The following is a 22343-nucleotide window of genomic DNA, read 5'->3' as shown; positions in this document are numbered from 1 at the left end:
TGATATATACAGTTAGTCTGATCACATTTTATGACTTGAAATTTAAGCAATAGGCTATTATTCACCAATTGCCCACTGAGAAGGCCCTTCTTAGTGCCTGGCCCTATATTAAATACTATACATATATTATTTAATTGTATCCTCTCAATCCTATGGCATAATTTTTAATATTAATGTAAATATAACCAAATGACTAAGACATCTCCAGAGCAGAGGCTATCATGTATTAAACATTAATAGTATATAGCTAGGCACAGTGGCTCATGCCTGTAATCCCAGTACTTTGGGAGGCCAAGGTGGGAAGATATCTTGAGCATACGAGTTCAAGACCAGCCTGGGCAACATGACAAAACCCTCTATTTGCATCTACAAAAAATACAAAAATTAGCCAGGTGTGGTATCCTGTGCCTATAGTCCCAGCTACTGGGGAGGCTGAGGTGGGAGGATCACCTGACCTGGGGAAATCGAGGTTATGTGATGGTACCACTGCACTCCCACCTGGACCACAGAGTGGTCTCAAATCAAATTTTTTTAAGTGTTTAATGACAACCATCTTGCCTTAATGAAAAGAGTCTGTAGCAGTCATTGTGGGTTGCTTACACAAATCCATTCCCTACTCCCACCCCCAACCCAACTTCCTACTACCTGTCAGACCTTTTGTTTGGTATGTCTATACTCAGGAAGGTTATCCCTTAATCCAGAGCAGAAGGTATATCTGGATTACTCTGAGTCAGCTGTACACCTTTGCTCTTACCAGTGATAAAAGGAATACGCATTTTGCACAATTCAGATTTAGGACAAGTCTGCTAGGGGTTTCTAGATTGTTTGCTTATAAAGAGAGACATATGGAAGAAACAGTTCTTTTTTCCCCTCAATGGACATATTGGTATGTGCAAATGTCATGCACAAGCTTCTACAACCACCCCAGTGCCAGGTACACTGAAGATGGCAGTGATGAAAAACAACAAGAACCTGGATCCTTGATGATACTGCAAAGCCCTTATATTTAACAATCCTGAAGTCACTAACGTAACTCAGGACTTAACAGTTAATGAGAAAATAAACCCCCAATTTTTCAAGCAGTTTGGGAGCTGGGTTTTCTGCAATCTCCAGTGCAAAGTACCCTAACGAATAAAGGTATTAGCGAACAACAATTCTTCTCAGGGCTTGTTTTAAAACAAGAATTTAAAGCATAAGCTTGATCAGGACTATGAAAGGTATAAGAAGATGGATAGCAATGTATGTATTCTCCCTGGAGAATATACACCTGAAACACACAGCATCCAACAGCAAAGGTACAGGAAAGTTTTCAAAGCACCCCAACAGTGAAAATGTCAAAGTCCCAAAGTGCTCCTGGAGCTTGGAAAAGTAACACTGATCCTCATGCCACACAACGGAAACTACTAATAACAATTAATAAGAAACAATTAAAAAGTAAAACACGGGGCTGGTAGGGCAAGGTATGGAGATTCTCTCTGATAGATAATTCCAGTATGTTTTAATGGATTAAGGTTTTATTAAAAATCTGAAAAAAAACTGCACCACTAACTCAGGTTAATCCTTAAATACACGAAGACCTATTACCTCTCCAGACACTATCTTCATCACAAGTTGTGTCAAGCTACTTAAAATGTTTACAAGAATTAAATAGGAGCACAACATGAATGCAATGTAATTACAACTTTATTAACAGCACACTACTGAAAAGACACCTTAGTTTAAATGTTTTTAATGGAAGTATATTGGCAAAGATAGGTCATGGTACTTTTAGAAAACAGGCAGAATGAGTTTTTCCCTCTAGATAGTAAAATAAACAACTATTTAATATATTCCCAAATCATGATTGTACCTGTTGCCTTTTGGCTGCCATAATGTTCAGCTTATCCACTTCAGGTTTTAGGGCTTTATACTGTATTCCTAAGTCTTGTTCATTGCCAGCATTCCTTAACTTCAAGATACCATCTTCCACCTATTTTTAAAAAAAAAAAAGACCGCAAAAAACAAAAATTCTTAAGTCTGTAAATAAAGACGATGACATTCTAGAAATTTTCATTCCTGTTAACAGATACTCAAAAAGCAATCCAAATTTAACTCTCTTGAGTTTGCACGGTCCTCTAACATTTAAACAGTGATTACACAGGATCTTCATAGGAAGTAGGAAAGACACTAATATTGGCCTCTATCTAAAAGTATAAAATTTAACATATCTTGGTTTCTGAACTCCAGAACTCTACTAGTACAAGGAAATATTTAATCACTATTGGAAAAAGGGAAGGACTCAAAACAGTATCTTTGCTACAAGCTCTTCAAGCCAAGACAACACTGGCTCACAACAGTCAGGATGTTATATACTTGGAATAGAGGAGAGTAAATGGAAATTAAGCAAAAACATCCCTGGTGCATTGAGATAAACCAAATTCAAAACCAGACTAAATACTAGGGAATGCTGAACTAAGGAAGGCCAGTAGCAGTCTTACCGTGATAGAACAAATTACTGACACAGGCCTGTATACTTACAACTTTCAGCTGAACAAGTAATTTGTAGACATCTGCCATGTCAGCCAAAATCAGCAACCGGGTAACAGCAGAGAGCAAAGCTCGAGCTGCCCGAACCATGTTGCCTCGCTTCACAGAAGAGCAGGGATCATCTGCGAACTCTCCCGCGGCAGTCTTCATCAAATCACCTTTTTACAGAATGAAAAACAAACTCAGATAGAATTAACCCAAATAACTGAGCTACATTTTTAAAAATATAAAAATAATCCAAACATTGTGTATTTCATGCACAAATTTAGTTTAAGACTTCATTTTTGTTGTTTGCTGTACTTTAGTTTTACAGCTATCACTTAAAAAAGCATCTTCATATATTGCTGGTGAAAGCAAAATATATAGAAAGTGAAAAATATTTCTCTTTGATCTATTAATGTTCCTTTCCAAAAAAGGGACAATGTGTATCCAAAAAGAGAAAGATTTAAGATTTGAACAGGAAAAAAAAAAAAAAACTTACCTAATGTAATCTACTCATATCCATAGAACAATACAGAACAGGGAAACAATTATGCAGAACTGCCACAGTTCATTAATCATCCTAACTATATAATACGTACAGCCTTAAAGAGACTCACTGGTATGTGAAAATACAGAGTTCAGCCACTGATTCATTCATTTCCTTCACAAATCACTACGAAAAGTTCAAATGTTCAACAATAAGCATGTAGTTAAGTAAATTATGGTGTAGCTACAATTGACTATTAAAATATTTTTATATATATGAAAAATGTTAAGCAGAAAAAATGAAATTATAAATGTATATGTTTCTTTTTAAATACAGAGGAAAGACTGGAGTCAAAAGGCAAATAATAGTTATGATTAGTTTACACACTGCCTTTACATATTTGGTACTTATAAACAGTTTCTATAATGAAGAGGTATCTATAATTTTTTTAAAAACTAGATAAAAACACATAAAATCGCTTGTACCATAGTTATTAGGAATACCCGATTTATACATTCCTGAGCTCAAGAATTTATTTATTTATTTATTTATTTTTTTTTTTTTGAGATGGAGTTTCACTCGTTACCCAGGCTGGAGTGCAATGGCACGATCTCGGCTCACAGCAACCTCCGCCTCTTCGGTTCAGGCAATTCTCCTGCCTCAGCCTCCTGAGTAGCTGGGATTACAGACACACACCACTATGCCCAGCTAATTTTTTGTATTTTTAGTAGAGATGGGGTTTCACCATGCTGACCAGGATGGTCTCGATCTCGACCTCGTGATCCACCTGCCTAGGCCTCCCAAAGTGCTGGGATTACAGGCTTGAGCCACCGTGCCCGGCACCAGCCATCCCAGTGCTTTGTGAGGCTGAGGCAATAGGATTTCTTGAGCCCATGAGTTTGAGGCTGCCATGAGCCATGACTGCACCACTGTACTCTACCATGGGTGACAGAACAAGACCCTGTCTCTTAAAAAAAAAAAAAAAAATGTAAGAATTTATAACATTTCCCAGAAACTTGTGAAACTTATATGTTCTGTCAATTGTGTCTATTAAAATTATTTCCGGTGCCCACTGTCACTCTTTTCTTATAGCTAGAAACAACTAAAGGGCCACTGTTGTCTTGTTCACTGGTTATACAAATAGGGCCTGTATGGAGACTATCTTTGGAATCCTGGAAAAACAATTACTCCCTCCTTTGGCTGACCAAGCCCACTTCAGTTCAGATTAAAGCCTAAAAGCCATTCACTCTCTCGTCTTCCATGAATTTGTTTAAAAACAACAAATAAAAGGCACTTTCAAGAAGCCTACCTATTTCTCAAAAGACCTACCAAATTTCTCCTGGCTATCCTCTTTGGATACACAATAGAAGCACAAGAGGGGAATTACACAGTTAAAAGGCTTTCCTGGATCTAATGCAGTCTTCTCTTAGATCTTCAGGAAGATACAGACATATGGCAATCATTACGTGGATTCGTAATATTAATGCTGATAACTCATGGTATTTTAAAAGATGTAGCACATTCATTCTTTTGTTTAACAAATGTTTGAGCACCCATCACACATCAAGGGCTATGCTGGGTGCCTGTGATCCAAAACACAAGAAACAGCCAGTGGCCTCCTGGAACTCTATGGAGGGAGAGACAGACAATTAACAGCTGGTTAAGACAAGGCACCTAGTCTCAAAAGGTTCACAAATTATAGAGTATTACAATGTACCCCAAATTAAATAGCCTCATGAACAAGGTGCTAAGGAAATATACTAGAGGAAACTTCGCTCGGGAAGAATTTATCTGCAAAGCCTTGCAGATTGAGATATTTGCCTTAAAAAAATATTAATACTGTCTTAGGCTGGGCATAGTGGCTCATGCCTGTAATCCCAGCACTTTGGGAGGCCAAAGCGGGTGATCACCTGAGGTCTGGAGTTTGAGATCAGCCTGGCCAACATGGTGAAACCCCATCTCTACCAAGAAAATACAAAAAATATAGCCAGGCATGGCAGCGGGTGCCTGTAATCCCAGCTACTCAGGAGGCTGAAGCACAAGAATTGCTTGACCCTGGGAAGTCAAGGTTGCAGTGAGCCGAGATCACACCACTGTACTCCAGCCTGGGCAACAAGAGCAAAACTCCGTCTCAAAAAATGTGTGAGTCAGCCTCTCTCTCTCTCTCTCTCTCTCTCTCTCTCTCTCTCTCTCTCTCTCTGTGTGTGTGTGTGTGTGTGTGTGTGTGTGTCGTGTCTTAAACAATGTGTGTGTGTGTGTGTGTGTGTGTGTGTGTGTGGTCTTAAACAGTATGTGTGCATGTGTATACTGTCTTAAACAATATTACCATCAAATGAGAGTAAGCAAGAGATGCTGACCTTATATAATAAGCAGAACTTCACCTTATTTAGCACTTACTACACACTAAAAACAATTTCCAAAACACAAAGCTGAATATACCATCCCTGCCTTCAAATAACTTATCCAGAAAAGATGGATATGACCATTAAGAAGTTACGTGCGTTTTAACATACAAGCTGTAAGAAAGAAAACACAAAGTGTCATGGGAATTCAAAGGATGAAGCACCAACAACCAGTTTGGGGAAGAAATGAAATGCCAGCAATAGCTTCATGGAAGGAATGGTACTCTGAAATGAACCCATCCCTCAAAGGACAGGAAGGATGTGGGCAGCAGAGTTAAGGAAGTTACCACCACCTCAAGCAGAAGGAACAGTAACATAACAATGTCCAACACTGGCTGGGCGCAGTGGCTCACACCTGTAATCCTAGCACTTTGGGAGGCTGAGGCAGGCAAATCACATTAGGTCAGGAGTTCAAGACCCACCTGGCCAACATGAGGAAACCTCATCTCTACTAAAAATGCAAACAGCCAAACATGATGGCAGGCACCTGTAGTATCAGTTACTTGGGAGACTGAGGCAGGATAATTGCTTGAACCCAGGAAGCAGAGGTTGCAGTGAGCAGAGGTCACACCACTGCACTCCAGCCTGGGTGACAGAGCGAGACTCTGTCTCAAAAACAAACAACAAAAAAAACCAGTCCAACATTTATTAAATATCTACTCTATGGCACTATACATTTTTTTTTTCTGAGACACAGTCTCGCTCTGTTGCCAGGCATCAGGCTGGAGTGCAGTGGCGCAATCTTAGCTCACTGCAACCTCCACCTCTTGGGTTCAAGCAATTCTCCTGCCTCAGCCTTCCAGGTAACTGAGACTACAGGCACACGCCACCATGCCCAGCTAATTTTTCTGTATTTTTAGTAGAGATGGGGTTTCAACATGTTGGCCAGGATGGTCTCGATCTCTTGACCTCGTGATCCACTCGCCTTGGCCTCCCAAAGTGCTGGGATTACAGGCTTGAGCCACCACGCCCGGCCACATATTTTTAAAATTCTATCACCCACCTAGAAAGTAGGTGGTATTAGCCTTTGTTTATAAATAATACAACTAAAGCTTATACAGATTAACTAACTTAATTCCTGCCACCTAACTAGTAAAGGGCAGAGCCTGGATTTGTAATGCCATTATTTATGCCCTTTGTAGAGCCACTTATCATACTGAGGTATACAATAAGAAGCTTGTATTATTATAATTCATATATCAATTAGGCTTAGAGGCATAATATCCAGTCTGAGGAGTAAGGGATATGTTTAGAAGCAGCAGAAGGTAGGAGGAGAAAGGCCATAAACAAACAGAATTCAATTCCCTGAACCAGAGGAAAGTCAAACTACAGAGGATTAACCTATCTAAAGTACATACAATAAACCTAACCAGAGAGATGGATCAGAAAGCCACAGTGAGAGCCCAGAAAAGAGAAGGGTAATAGTAAACTACAAAGGCAGAGGTCAAAAGATCTGATCACCTTTGATTAGGCACAGTAGATTATTTAAAGGTTGCAAGCTAGGGTGTTTCTGAGCAGGAGAAGAAGGCCAAAGCTTTATGAAAACATGAGTTGAGAAAGATTTTTTAAAAAATAAATAAAAAGGCCAGGCATGGTGGCTCATGCCTGTAATCCCAGCACTTTGGGAAGCCAAGGTGGGCAGATCACCTGAGGTCAGGAGTTCAGGACCAGCCTGACCAATATGGTGAAACCCCATCTCTACTAAAACTACCAAGAAAATTACACAGGCGTGGCGGTGGGCACCTATAATTCCAGCTACTCCTGACGCAGGAGAATCACTTGAACCTAGGAGGTGGAGGGTGCAGTGAGCTGAGATCATACCACTGCACTCCAGTCTGGGCAACAAGAGCAAGACTCCATCCCCCCCAAAAAAAGAGAACTCTTGAGAACATCAGAATAGGGAAAGGAAGATTCTCTACTGAAAGAAACAGAAAAGAGCCAAGACTGCCAAAAACAAGAAAGCAAGACTTCTAAGAGAAAACTGGTCGACCAAAGCAAATGTAGACATAGTGATCCATCAACCATAATTGAGAATCCAGAAATGCATTCCGATTTTAACAAGGGTGACAAGAATACTCAGTAAAGAATAGTCTTTCCACAAATGGTGCTAAGACAAGTGCAATATGCAAAAGAATTCAGTTGGGCCCCTATCTCATACCATATACTTACAAAATTGATCAAAACTTAAATGTTAGAGCTAAAAATTATAAAACACTTAGAAGATATCACTGGTGTAAGTCTCCGTGACCACTGATTCACAATGGTTTCTTAGCTATGACACCAAAAGTACAAATGACAGAACAAAAAACAGGTAAGCTGGGTATCACCAAAATTTAAAACTTTTGTGCTTCAAAGGACACTATGAAGAAAGTAAAAAGACAACCCAAAAGTGGAAGAAAATTTCTGCAAACTACATATATGATAGGATCTAGTATCTAGAATATAAAAGAACTTACAGGCCAAGCGTGGTGGCTCACACCTGTAATCCCGGCACTTTGGGAGGCTGAGGTGGGCTGATCACAAGGTCTCTGATTGAGACCATCCTGGCCAACATGGTGAAACCTCATCTCTACTAAAAAATAAAAAAATTAGCTGGGCGTGATGGTGCGCCCCTGTAACCCCAGCTACTTGGGAGGCTGATGCAGGAGAATTGCTTGAACCCAGGAGGCAGAGGTTGCAGTGAGCCAATATAGCACCACTGCACTCCAGCCTAGTGCCTGGCGACAAAGCAAGACTCTGTCTCAAAAAAAAGAACTTACAATAAATAATTTTTTTTAAGTTGGCTGCAGTGTCATGTGCCTGTAGTACCAGCTACTTCAGAGGTTGAGGCAGGAGGACTGCTTGAACCCAGGAGTTAGCATCTAGCCTGGGCAACATAGCAAGACCTGGCCTCTTTAAAAAAAAACAAACAAAACAGACAAATAATCCAACTTTAAATAGGCAAAGGATTTAAACAGACGTTCCATCCAAAGATTTAGAAATAGCCAATAAGCATATGAAAAGATGCTCAACCTCATTAGCCATCAGGAATACAAATCAAAACACACAAAGATATCACTTCATGCCTAGTAGGATGGCTATAATTAAAAAGGCAGTTAATAGCAAATGGCAAGAATATGGGGAAATTAGAACTCTCATACCCCAATGCTGGGAATGTTAAAAGGTACAGATGCTTTGGAAAACAGCCTGGCAGTTCCTTAAAGGGTTAAATGCTGAGTTATTGTGGGAAGTAAAAGTTCCTCTTCAAAGTTTTCTTTCTTGTTAAAGAATAAATCATAAGTGTGCTAATATCTCTTTGTTAAGCCCTATCCTACGTAGCTGTTAAACCTGCCATGCTTACAGGCACGTAGTATATTCTATATCCTTGTACTTTAACCAAGGTATGTGCTAGATGTGCTCACAGGCAAGTCCCAACTCGCAGCCTACGTCCCTTACCTGTTTAGAAAAGTTTTAAGTTGTTAGCCAGTCAGGTTTTAGTTTAGACTGTGAGATCTGGCTCCAGACAACAGAGATGAGACACAGCAGAAAGGATAACCTCAAATGCATAAGGGATAAATATATCTGCTTTTCCTTTGTTCGTTGTACTCCCATGACAAGATGGCTAGCAAGGGTACCCTTCCTACAGGAAATAAAAATTGCTTGCTGAGAAGATCCTTTGTCTCAGTGCTGATTTTTCTTAGTGGCATCAAGCATCTGTTTCCAAAAGTTATCATATGACTCAGTAATTCCACTGCTAGGTGAGTATGGTTTGGATCTGTGTCCCTGCCCACATCTCATGTCAAACTGTAATTCTGAATGTTGGAGGTGGGGCCTGCTGGGAGGTAAGTAGATCTTAGCGGCGGTTTCTCATGAATGGGTTAGTACCAATCAACCTCTCAGTGCTGTTCTTGTGATGGTGAATGAATTTTCATGAGATCTGGTTGTTTAAAGGTGTGTAACATTTCCCCCACCCCCTCTCTTACTCCTCCTCCTGCCAGGTACTCCTCTTCCTGCCATGTTATATGCCTGGCTCCCCATTTGCTTTCCACCATGATTGGAAGCTTCCTGAGGCCACCCCAGAAGCAGATGCCACTATGCTTCCTGTACAGCCTGCAGAACCTTGAGCCAATTAAACCTCTTCTATAATTACCCAGTCTCAGGTATTTATTTACAGCAATTTGAGAATGGACTAATATAGGTTGGTACAAAAGTAATTGCAGTTTTCACCATTACTTTTCTTTTTAAATGACCAAAACCATAATTACATTTGCACCAACCTAATACATAGGTATACAAGCAAAAACTTGTACATGAATGCTTACAGCGTCACTACTCATAATAGCTGAAAGGTAGAAAGAACCCAAACCATCTATCAACAGAAAAAGAGACATATAAAATCCAATATTTAGCCATAAGAAAAAATGAAGTACTGATACATGTGAAACATGGATGAACTTTCAAAACATATGTTAAGCGAAGGAATACTATATTGTTCCATTTATACGAAATTGCCATTTGCCACAATAGGTAAATCCAAAGAGACAGAAGGTAATGCTTGCTGGGTGGTGGGAAGGAGGCGAGAGGAATGAGGACTAACTTCTAATAGGTAAAACCGTGTTTCCTTCTTGGGTGATGAAAACATCTGAAATTACACAGTGGTGACGGCTGCACAATCTCATGACTATACTAAAAACTACTGAATTGTGCACTTTAAAATGGTGAATTTTATGTATGTGAGTTATAGCTCAAAAAAGGAGAATCAAATGCAGCAATATGAAAGAGCACAGGCTCTGGAGTTGGATATAGGCCGAAATTTTGGCTTTGCCACTTACCAGCTATGAAACTAGATTTCATGAGCCTGTTTCCTCTTCTGTACAATGTGTAGAATATCTGCTGTGAGTGCCAATTAAGATACCTTGTAAAATGCCTAGTTCAGTGCCTTGTACTAGGAGACAAGACAGGGTTGGTAGAAATGATTAATATTAGCTAAAACAAGATCAGAAGACAGAGAAAAGGTCTTCACTGTGTTTCATTAGCATTCACCTATCAACAGCAACCTTCAAGAGCATTCATGACTTCTTTCCAAACACGCTTACTGATCACCTTCTAAGAGCTCGGCATTATTCTAAATGCTCCAGGTAATGAACCAACCAGTCCAGGAAAAAAAAATCCCTGGCACCACTTACATTCTGTTGGGAGAGAAAGACAATAAACAATAGTACTGGGGTAGGGCCGAGGTAGTGACAGAAAGAGAGAATAGGGCTGTACAACTTAAAATAGAGGGAAAAAGGTAAGCCCCCTTGAAAAACTACCAACTGATTTGAAGACAGTCTTGACAAAGGAATGACAGGAATGATGTGGCTATCTGCAGGAAGAGCATGCCAGGTAAAAGGAACATCATGTCAAAGATCTATAAAGATTATGAAAGACCAAGGAAGCCAATGTGGTTGGCACAAGACAATGAAAAAGAAAAGCGGCTTTCTGGAAGTTGCACATACCAGATTTCAAGGGTAATAAAATAAATTATAAATAAGACTGCTCTTTTAAGAATTTGGCCTGAGACCAGACATGGTGGCTCGTACCTGTGATCTCAGCACTTTGAAAAGTCCAGGCAGAAGGACCACTTGAGACCAGGAGCTCAAGACCAGCCTGGGCAACATCGTGAGATCTCACCTCTACGAATAATAAAGAAAAATTAGCCAGGCATGGTGGCATGCACCTGTAGTCCTAGCTTCTTGGGAGGCTAAGGTGGGATGATCACTTGAGTCCAAGAAGCCAAGGCTGCAGTGAGCCATGATCGTGCTACTGAACTTCAGGACTTGGGTGACAAAGATAGACCCTGTCTCCAAAACAAACAAACAAAAGATTTTGGCCCATTTTCAGGAAAAAAAGTCAAGGGCTACTAAAGGAATTATTTTCTACTTTTATTTAGTTTCAATTTTATATAGCACCTATAATCCCAGCACTCTGGGAAGCTGAGGCAGGAGGATCATTGAGCTGAGGAATTTGAGACCAGTCTGAGGAACATAGTGAGAACCTCTATTTAAAAAAATAAAAATAAAAAAATTAATTAGCTAAGTGTAGCGGTACATGCCTGTGATCTCAGCTACTCAGGAGGCTGAGGTGGAAGGATCACTTGAGCCCATGAGGTCAAGGCTTCAGTGAGCTGGGATTGTGCCACTGCACTCCAGACCTGGGCAACAGAGCAAGACCCTGTCGCAGAAAATAAAAATTTGTGTAGGGGCACCAGAATAATGGAAAGTAAGATCATAAACTCAGAAGTCAAACAAAAACTTCAGCTTTGCCACTAAATAAGTCTCAGATTCCACAGTTATAAAACTGAGATAACAATACTGATCATCTTCCCTTTGCACAGTAACACAGGACTGTAAAAATACAATACAAACTGAAAACAGTGCAAACTTATCTTAATCAGAGATTAATCATAGAGAATTATGATTCTCCTGTGACCTTTAAAAAATTTTGTCAGTTTCCAACACCATGTTTGGAGAAAAGAAAAAAATAAATTTAAAAAAAGTAAGCCCCCGTCAAATTTTGTCAGCCAGGCATGGGAGCTCACAACTGTAATCCCAGCACTTTGAGAAGTCAAAACAAGAGAATCAATTGAGCCCAGGAGTTTGAGATCAGCCCGAGCAACAAAGTGAGACCCCATCTCTACAAAATAAAAATTTTTAATTAAAAATTCCTGGGGGCCAGACATGGTGGCTCACACCTGTAATCCCAGCACTTTGGGAGGCCAACGCAAGCGGATCACAAAGTCAGGAGTTAAGAGACCAGCCTGACCAACAGGGTAAAACCCTGTCTCTACTAAAAATACAAAAATTAGCTGGGCATGGTGGCACACACCTGTAATCCAGCTACTCAGGAGGCTGAGGCAGAAGAATCGCTTGAACTCGGCAGGCAGAGGTTGTAGTGAGCCAAGATTGTGCCACTTCACTCCAGCCTGGGCAAAAGAACAAGATTCTGTCTCAAAATAAATAAATAAATAAATCCTTTACTATCTATTATAAATGTATAGGGATACGATAAATACAGTCAACCAATATTTATTTAATGTACTAAATTAAAACATTATAAACACTGAGACTTAAAGTATTTTATTTCCTTGTTAAAAAAATTTTTCAATAGTTTGAACAATGCTTCCCTGCCTTCTTTGAGTCACTTACATTAGGGCACAGAGTGAGCATTTTTTTAATCTCTTGGTGAATCATCATATTCCTTTCTAAGACTGGATCCATTTCCAACATTTTATCCAACATCTACACTTATTTGTCACGAATATCTTCAAGAGTTCCTTTAATGTGTCATTTTTAATGATGCCACACATTCTTCTGGACATCACAACCACGTTCCTCATTTAAATCAAGAACTCTGCCTTCACTAAATTCTTCTAGCTGCATAGCTAGAGTTTTAAATAGCAGCAGAATCAACATTTCCATAATCAGCTATTTCTTCCCTTTATATCCTAATCAAATTTCAATTCCAGGATTATTACTTTTCAATTCTTTGCTGCACATTCATCTTTGTTGGCTAATTCCCTCTTTTAATTATTCAATTCTGTTAAGTAGTTCATGTGGGTTTATTACTAGCAGAAAAGGAAGCAACACAATTACACACTTTGCATAAACTGAACAGATTTGTAGGGAACTATCACTAACAGACTTTGAAAGAAGTGACATGATTTGTCATAATGCACATCTGTTATTTATGCAGCACTCTGTATACTTAAAAGCGAGCAGTGAAAAGTTTGTATAGTCACCCTTGAACGCAACTCAACAAGTCTGGGTTTGAATTGTGTAGGTTTACTTATATATAAATTTTTTTAAATAAGCATATTGAAAATTGTTTTGGAGATTTGCAACAATTTGAAAAACATGTAATCCAGAAATACCAAAAAATTGAGAAAAGTGAGGTATATCACGAATGCATAAAATATCTTTAGATACTAGTCTATTTTATCATTTACCACCATAAATATACACAAATCTAATACAGAAAGTTAAAATTATGCACAGAATCACAGACCATACATGGTGCCATTCACAGTCAAGAGAAATATTAACAAATGTAAAGATGCTCTTTAAATCATAACTACACGAAATTAAATGTAGTACACTACCTGTACTACTATAATAATTTGTAGCCATCTATTGCTATTGCAGTAAGCTCAGGTGTTGTGAATATCCACTTAAAATGCCATATGATGCAAGTGCATGTGATGCTAATCATCTTCACCTGAGCAGTTCACATCCAGTAAATTGCGATCATCGGCAGTTCTCGCACATTTTCATCACATTTAGCCCAACACTCAAAATGCTGAATAACACCATGGAGCTCATACAGAGTGCCACTAGTGATGCTGGAAGTACTACTAAGAAGTAAAGAAAAGCCATGACACTATAAGAAAAAGCTGAAGTGCCTAATATGTACTGTGAATTGAAGTCTGCAGCTGTGGTTGCCCACCATTTCAAGATAAATGAATTCAGCAGACCACTGTAAAAAAAAGAAAAAAAAACTGATGAAGCTGTAGCTGCTACATCAGCAGGCATGAAAACCCTACACTTTTTATGAAAATATTTCTTTATCTTGTATTGAAAACGCAGTTTTTACGTGGGTGCAGAGCTGCTAAAAGAAAGGCATACCTATAGGCTAGTAAGATTTGAGAAAAAGCAAAGTCATTATATGACAATTTAAAGCAAAAAGAAGGTGAAAGATCTAGAGCTGGAGAATTTAATGCCAGCAAGGGATGGTTTGATAATTTAAGAGAGATGTGGCTTTAAAAATGTCAAGATAATAGTGTAAGCAGCTTCTGCTAACCAAGAAAAGAGTTCCCAAATGCCATTAAAAACTGCAGCAGAAAGCTGGACACGGTGGCTCACGCTTGTCATCCCATCTAATTTTTTATATTTTTAGTAGAGACGGGGTTTCACCATGTTGACCAGGATGGTCTCGATCTTTTGACCTCATGATCCACCCGCCTCGGCCTCCCAAAGTGCTGGGATTACAGTCTTGGGCCACCGCGCCCAGCAGTTTATAAATTTCTAAGATATGGAAAGTGCTCTCTGCACACGAAAGGGCAAACTGGGGAAACTGAGGCAGGCAGAAAATATGTCCAAGGTCCCATGGCTGTAAAACCTGAGAATGTAACTGAGTACTCTGGCTTTGTCCCAGCTGTTTCCAGTCAACTATACTACATAACTAAGATACAAAGAAGGCTGGGCACAGTGGCTCACACCTATAATGCCAGCACGTTGGGAGGCCGAAGCAGGCGGATCACCTGAGGTCAGGGGTTCAAGACCAGCCTGGTTAACATGGTGAAACTCTGTTTCTACTAAAAGTACAAAAAATTAGCCAGACGTGGTTGTGCACACCTCTAATCCCAGCTACGTGGGAGGCTAAGGCAGGAGAAATCGCTTGAACCCAGAGGCAGCGGTTGCAGTGAGCTGAGATTGCACCATTCCACTCCAGCCTGGGCAACAAGAGCAAAACTCTGTCTCAAAAAAAAAAAAAAAAAGATACAGAAGAGATAAAACTTAAGAGAACTCAGTACTACTGTACCATCTGCCATGAAATAAAATCTGTCAACCCCTGGTGTTCTCTCCTAACTGAGCTGGGAATAAAATAGGTTCCTCTGGAATTTAAAACAAAGACAATGGGCAATTAAAAAGGAAGTAAACCAACAAACAAAAACCCCATAGGTTCTTTATTAAGAGAAGACAAGATCAAGAACTTTCTGAAGCACCAAATATCATGAGTAAATTTCCCTGAAAGCAATCAAACTTTATAAAGTTACAGGGAAAGGATAGGCTTGAAAAATATTTGGGTGATGGATAAAAAGAATAAAAGGCTTATATGTTTTAACCTGAGCCTATTACATTGCTCCTTTAAAACAAAGAATGCTATGAAGTAATGTTAATGAATATATACTACTTTCCTCCCAGAACATTAGTTGGTATAGATCAAACAAGGTATTGGAACTGGGTCTAAATCCCAGCTTCAGTATTTGGCGGCTGTTTTACTTTGGTTGCTTTATCTCTAGCTGTTTTCTTTTCTGTAAAATGAGTACTCTATCTCCCATACCTCACTGGGTTGTTTTGAAAATTAAATGAGATAATATATGCAAAGCTCAACAAATACTTCTATGCCCCCTTCTACTTTTCCACCTACTTTTTCCAATCTTTAAACCTATTTAGAACTTGGTCATTATCCATACACCAGCTGTTTCTTACCTTTTTAGAAATAGTCATGATACCAAGTTTTCTAAACAATAGAGGAAATGTTAGCTTTTAATTTTAAATGTTGAAGCAGTAAAGGATGAGGGGAGCTTCCTTCACTCCTCTGTCTACAGTGCAGAAAGTAGTAACAATTGTTCCTTTTGTGCTAATAAGCTATAACCAAAGCTTGCTGGGCCTTAGTTTTACCAACTGTTTTTTTTTTTAAAGCAGTTTTGTTTTAAAGAACTTTCTGAGCCGGGCGTGGTGGCTCACGCCTGTAATCCTAGCACTTTGGGAGACTGAGGTGGGTGGATCACCTGAGATCAGGAGTTCAAGACCAGCCTGGCCATCATGGTGAAACCCCATCTTTATTTAAAAATAAAAAAGAACTTTCCAAGCCAAGCTGGGATTCCTTCCAGTTCTCAGGAACTGGTCATCTTCCTCACCTATCCCATTTACAGTGTCACATCCTAAAATTCTATAGTATACTACAACAAGAAAGGTTCCCAACCACGATGTAATGGCTGAGGATCCCAGGTCCTCAGAAATCCACTATGGAAACATCTCTACTACCTTGAAAAGTCCTCCAAGGAACCTCAATAAATAGGGCAAAGTTATATCTTCTTCCCCAAAATAATACTAAGGATACTTTTAAATAGCTTAAGGTCCAGAAAAAAGAATTTTTGTCAGCCCAGTAGAGAAACACAGCATATCTTCTATAAATTATACAATCCACACCCTCCCAGGTATCTTTATTAATGGAAATGATTTTCATTTCCACTTTAAATAACGATCTGTACTGCAAGTGAGATGGAGATCACAATGTACTTATATCCTGGGGAAGGGATGAGACGGTAAAGACTACAACCAACACATACCGAAATATCAACAGAGCTTAACCATAAGGTAGTACAGCCCGATGGGTGATTGTTTACTGTTTATTTTTACTTTCTATAACGAATATATTTTTGTAAGAAAAAAATTTTTAAGTTATAAAAAATTTTAATATCTTTAGTTTGTGTGTGTGATAATAAAACTCAGGCTTCAAATTTTCTTTTTTCTGAGGTATAAAAATTCCATGGCTGCTAGTTCATACAAAAATGAAAAAGTAAAACTAGTGCACACTACGAAATATTTTTGTAAAAGCTTATAAAGTCAGCTAACTAGAGGGGTTTATCCAAAATATGAGTAAGCCAAGTGGTAAAATAAATGGGTACTTATAGCCCCAATCTCATTTTTAAATCTTTTGTTGAGTTGCTGGAGAAAAGATGATTCAATGGTTACATGGACCTTAGGTAGGCATTTCTTAAACAGAACATTTTCCAAGAGCACATTGTTTGTTATCAATTGCCAAATCCAGAAGAGAAAAGATATTTTAAGATACCCACCTGAATATGCTTTTGCAAACCAGCAAAAACAGCCCTGTGCTAAAATGACAAAAGCTTCCAGGAAGAGTTAAACGCCATCAACTATCTTAAACATGTTCAAACTACTCGTTTCAGGATCAGTTTCATGAGCATATTTGAATTCCAACTCCCCCTTCTACAGATTTCCCAGATAACCCTGTTCAAATAACTTTACTCTCTTTATCTCAAAATGATTTTAACTGTCTAAAACCTTTTATTTCTTCTCAGATGTATACTTCTTAATAATAGGATTCTTGTCTTCAAAATAAAAAAGCTCTATTTTTTAATACCATACTCCTTTGAAAACGTGAAGTGAATAAAACTCTTGACATAACAATATTAGAAGTCTTTAGTTTGCGGGTATAAAATAATGTTCTTGAATCATATTATGCTCTAGAGGATAGTGCTCAGCCATTAAAAATTATGTTGTAGAAAACTACTTAGTATTACTGAAAGATGTTCAGGATACATTAAGTGAAAAAAGCAAATCAAACCCAACATATCTCTACCCACGTGAGCATATTCATAGAAGACAAACTGGAAGAGTTTAGGACAAAAATGTTAACCATTAGTTTCATCTCTGGGTTACAAAATTATATTTTTATTTTTGCTCTTACTATCATCAAAACACATGCTCACCGCAGAAAATTAACACTCATTTTAAAACTGTTTTTAATTCTACCCAAAGAGTACCAGAGGAAGAAAAAAAGAAGGAGCAAAAGAGCAAGTAACCAACATCACAGGCAAGCCTACAATAAAACTGCCATGTACTTAACAACTTGGCATCTTTCACACAGCGTTTTACACAGTAAAAAATATCCGGCCCTGGATTTGAATGAACACCCAAAACTTCCCTACCAAGAGATTCCTAACTCTTGAAAGTTACTTTTTGCTGCTTTAGCTCTACTGATAAATCTACTTTTCACTAAATTCTTTTAAAAAAAAAAAAAAAAAAAAAGGTGGGGAGGGGGGTTTCACCATGTTGGCCAGGGTGGTCTCGATCTCCTGACCTGGTGATCCACCCGCCTCGGCCTCCCAAAGTGCTGGGATTACAGGCATGAGCCACTGCGCCCGGCCCTAAATTCTCTTATATATATATCTGATTAATAGATCTCATCAAAACAATGGTAGCTTTTTTTTTTTTTTGAGACAGTGTCGCTTCTTCACCCAGGATGAAGTGCAGTGGCACAATCTTGGCTTACTGCAACCTCCACCTCCCAGGTTTAAGTGATTCTTCTGCCTCAGCCTCTTGAGTAGCTGGGACTACAAGCACTTGCCACCACACTCGGCTAATACATTTTATATTTTCAGTAGATACGGGGTTTCACCACATTGGTCAGGTTGGTCAGGGATCCACCTGCCTCAGCCTCCCCAAGTGCTGGGATTACAGGCGTGGGCTACCACATCTGGCCTGATAACTATTTTCATCTGATATTCTACCAGCTTTCATTTTACAAAATAATAAAAATAATTGGACCAAGGCTTCATAAAATTATCTCCTAACTTCAAGATAATACAAAGTTAATATGTTTCCTACCCCATCCCATCCCCATGTCCCACCTTCCCCACCCAGCCAAATTTTAATTCATTTTTTATAATCTGGTAATAAAATAAGACATTTTCCATACTTGTCAATGAAGACAAACTGGCAATATAGTTGCGAAGAATAATAGACTTCATAACACAGCCCTTACAAGAAGGAACCAAATGGTAGTATACATTTGACATAATCCACATACCCTATGACGTGAAGATGAACCTGAATAAAACACTTTAATCTTCTCAATCTTAAGCCTTTCATTTATCAAGGAGGGATATTTGACAAAAACGGACCCCTAGATGATACCCCTGTAAGTACAGATAAACTGACAATAACTCAAAGAAACCCTGACAGATGCCTTAAGAGAACTTTCTGGGATACAGTTTGTTTTTGTTTGTTTGTTTGTTTTTTAATCCACACAACCCTGTATCTTTTGAAAGTCAACCCAGGAAATAGGCCAGGTGAGGTGGCTGACCCCTGTAATCCCAGCATTTTGGGAGGCCAAGGCAGGTGGATCACCTGAGATCAGGAGTTTGAGACCAGCCTGGCCAAAATGTCGAAACCCTGTCTCTACTAAAAATACAAAAATAGTCGGGTGTGGTGCGTACCTATAATCCCAGCTACTCAGGAGGCTGAGGCAGGAGAATTGCTTGACCCCAGGAGGCAGATGTTGCACTGAGCCAAGATTGTGCCACTGCACTCTAGCCTGGCTGAGAGTGAACTCCATCTCAAATTAAAAAAAAAAAAAAAAGTCAACCCAGGAAATAAACATTTAATATCAAGTTATTTATATAAGCCCATCTGAATCAGAGGAAGCCTAGAAAACCTCTCAACTTACCCCACTTCCCCATCCTCTGAGGGTAAGGAAAGAAGCTTTGAAATTTCCTTTTCCAGTTGACAGACAGAATGGATTAAAAAAAAAAAAGAAGTTAAAATAAAGTAACACACATATTCATGTTCTCATTTTCCTTACTAATTCAAGTGTGCCCTGCTGCTATTCAGAAACACTCCAAAGAGAGGCACTTACTTCCTGATTACACATTCAAATAAATGCATAACATGCATTTCAACTTGGAATCACTTTCTTAAGAAATTAACTAGTAGAAATCATATTACTGCAACATCATGATTGAAGTCATGCCAAAGCCAAAATTTTAATACCTAAAATAACTTCCTCAGCTACACCGTACAAATATATTAAGGCAGTAATATTACCCTCTGTAACTCATAAATATTATTATCCTGGTTAGTGTTATTTATTTTTGTGAGCTTAACAAGACAGACTTTTTAATAAAAGGAGAAAAAAAAGAACCACCTCAAAATGACATTAGAATTTAGTAACTTCACTCTTCCTCACTTTCAAGCTAGCTGCAGCAGAACACAAGTCTCTGCAAAGCAGCATATGCTCACACAAGTGATCCAGAAGCAGACAGCATCCTTGACACATCCCAAGTCAAAGAAAATATAGCCTCCGCCCTAAAGACTTACAGTTTAAGTCAGACAACTTTAAGACATAAAATTCCCAGATGACAACCAGCTAATGATTTTTCAGAATTTTTATTTTGCTTTTCCTGCTGAAGTTAAATGAAGAGCAAGAGAAAATGCATAAATGGTAAAACTGAAGGAATGGGGTCAATAACAATTTTTAAATTAATGACAGTCCTCGGGAACATCTGAAAGGTAGGAATTAAAGTGGGAGCACTACTAACAACAGATCAAGCTGCAATGGGATCACATGGAAAGAGACATCTAAAAAAGAAAGAAGAGAAAACAGGATGAAAATTCTACCAAGGCAAATCACACTGCCATGTGTGTACCTATGCAACAATCTTGCATGTTCTTCACATGTACCCCAAAACCTAAAATGGAATAAAAAAATAAAATAAATAAATAAAAAGAAAATTCTACCAAGACAAGGGGAAAAGGCAATATAACAAATGAGAAGCCAGAACTCAAAGGAAGACTATGAGAAAAAATTCAGCTGATTTCTTACTAGTTTTTAATAGTTATTATATTAATCTGAAAATCTAAATTAATTTTAATATTTTTCAAAATGTTCAATGTTTCCCAGCGACCACTCTCCCAGAGCATCATTAACACTTTTTGAAACTCATACTCAACATTCCAAACTAGGAACACTTGTTTGTCATCTTTCTCCTGTGAAAAATTAAAGAGCCCATATGTGAGATCAAGCTCATGATCTCAACCCGATTAAAACCATACTGCCAGATCAGACAAATTAAAATGCAATCTCTCTCACACACACCCACACAATGCTCTTCAAAGCTATGTTTTAAGTCTTCACATCATGAACCCAGCAAACCCAGATTCCATTCTGCCTCCTGTCTACCTCTCAAACTCTACTTCAAACAGTCACTGATAGTTGCTTTGTCCTAATGACATCTGTCTTTTAACGTATATCTTCCAGGCTGCCTATAGCAGATCTGGGTACATCAGTATGAAGCTGTCAACATCTGCACTGGACAGGAGACCAATTTTCACCTCCTTTAATCTGACTCTAGTCAGCTGCCAGGGAAAAAACCATGCCTCAAGAGCTTGACAGCTTGTGCTCAATATCCTTTTGTCAGAGATGAAATACATTATTTTTCTGAAAATTGCCTTGCCGAGATTCACAATGAACTATGTATGTGTGTGTGTACATATTATGTATAATATATATAATTTATATGCTATATATATATTATACATAATTATGTAGTGAGGCTAAGGACATAGATGCCATCTCCCTGGTACAGCTTGAATAATTTGTATATAGGGAGAAAAAATATATATACATACACACACGTATGTGTGTACATATATTAATATATATTTTGTATATATATTAAAAATATATAATACATAAAGGTATACCTTAGTTTTTTTGGGTCTTCTCCCCTTTCACTGACCCAGAAATGCCCACGAGCTATAGGTTAGAAGCTGCAAAGGTAGCAGTAAGACTCTGATCCTGGCCTTTGAGATCCAAGTATAAATTGTGGCTAATGGATTATAAAACACTGTTCTAGTAAGAAGCTGTTCCTCATCACTCCACTTCAAATTTAACATTAATGGAACTCTGTTGATAATGTCTCTCCGTTTTCAAAAAAACTTCATTTAGGTCTTCTCATCTCTGTTCCCTGAAAGTCCCCTATCCAGCTTAAGAGCCTTCTTTTCCTGGTCAGAGCCCTATTCAAAGATTCATAAAATATATTTATGTACAAGGAAGCTGCTACTCTTTATCTACTGTTAAAATGTACATGTAGGGGGACTGTCTGTTAATGGGTATGAAGTTTCTTTTAGGGAATGATAAAAATGTTCTGGGATTAGATCATAGTGATAGCTGTACAACTCTGAATACACTAAAAAACACTGCATTATGGGCCGGGCACAGTGGCTCATGCCTGTAATCCCAGTACTTTGGGAAGCCAAGGCAGGTGGATCACAAGGTCAGGAGTTCAAGATCAGCCTGGCCAATATGGTGAAACCCCATCTCTACTAAAAAATACAAAAATTAGCTGAGCATGGTGGCGGGCGCCTATAGTCCCAGCTACTCTGGAGGCAGAGGCAGGAGAACTGCTGGAACCCGGGAGGTGGAGGTTACAGTAAGCCGAGATCATGCCACTGCAAACCAGCCTAGGCAACAGAGCATCTCAAAATTAAAAAAAACAACAACACTGCATTATGTACTTTAAAGAGGTGATTTTTATGGTACGTAAAATTATATCTCAATTAAAAAAAAAAAAAAACCATAAGATTCTCCACCCCAAACCACACATTTACAATTGG

At 38.6% G+C, this 22343-nt stretch overlaps 1 protein-coding gene across 5 annotated transcripts in view; it reads right to left on the bottom strand.

Annotated features, from left to right (window-relative positions):
- The window catches only part of CTNNA1 (catenin alpha 1), a 251454-nt gene that overhangs the window by 124877 nt on the left and 104234 nt on the right, over window positions 1–22343 (bottom strand). For all 5 annotated transcript variants that reach the window (XM_054252519.2, XM_054252518.2, XM_008985629.6 and 2 more), the window contains 2 exons: window positions 2518–2684; window positions 1850–1969 (listed from right to left, as the gene is read on the bottom strand). In XM_054252519.2, the coding sequence (XP_054108494.1) occupies window positions 1850–1969; window positions 2518–2684 (287 nt within the window). The remainder of the gene's footprint in view (window positions 1–1849; window positions 1970–2517; window positions 2685–22343) is intronic.

This window comes from Callithrix jacchus, chromosome 2 (assembly GCF_049354715.1).
Source record: "Callithrix jacchus isolate 240 chromosome 2, calJac240_pri, whole genome shotgun sequence".
Classification (NCBI taxonomy): domain Eukaryota; kingdom Metazoa; phylum Chordata; class Mammalia; order Primates; family Cebidae; genus Callithrix; species Callithrix jacchus.
The sequence above is the reverse complement of the archived record's forward strand: the minus strand, read 5'-3'. Positions and strand labels throughout refer to the sequence as shown.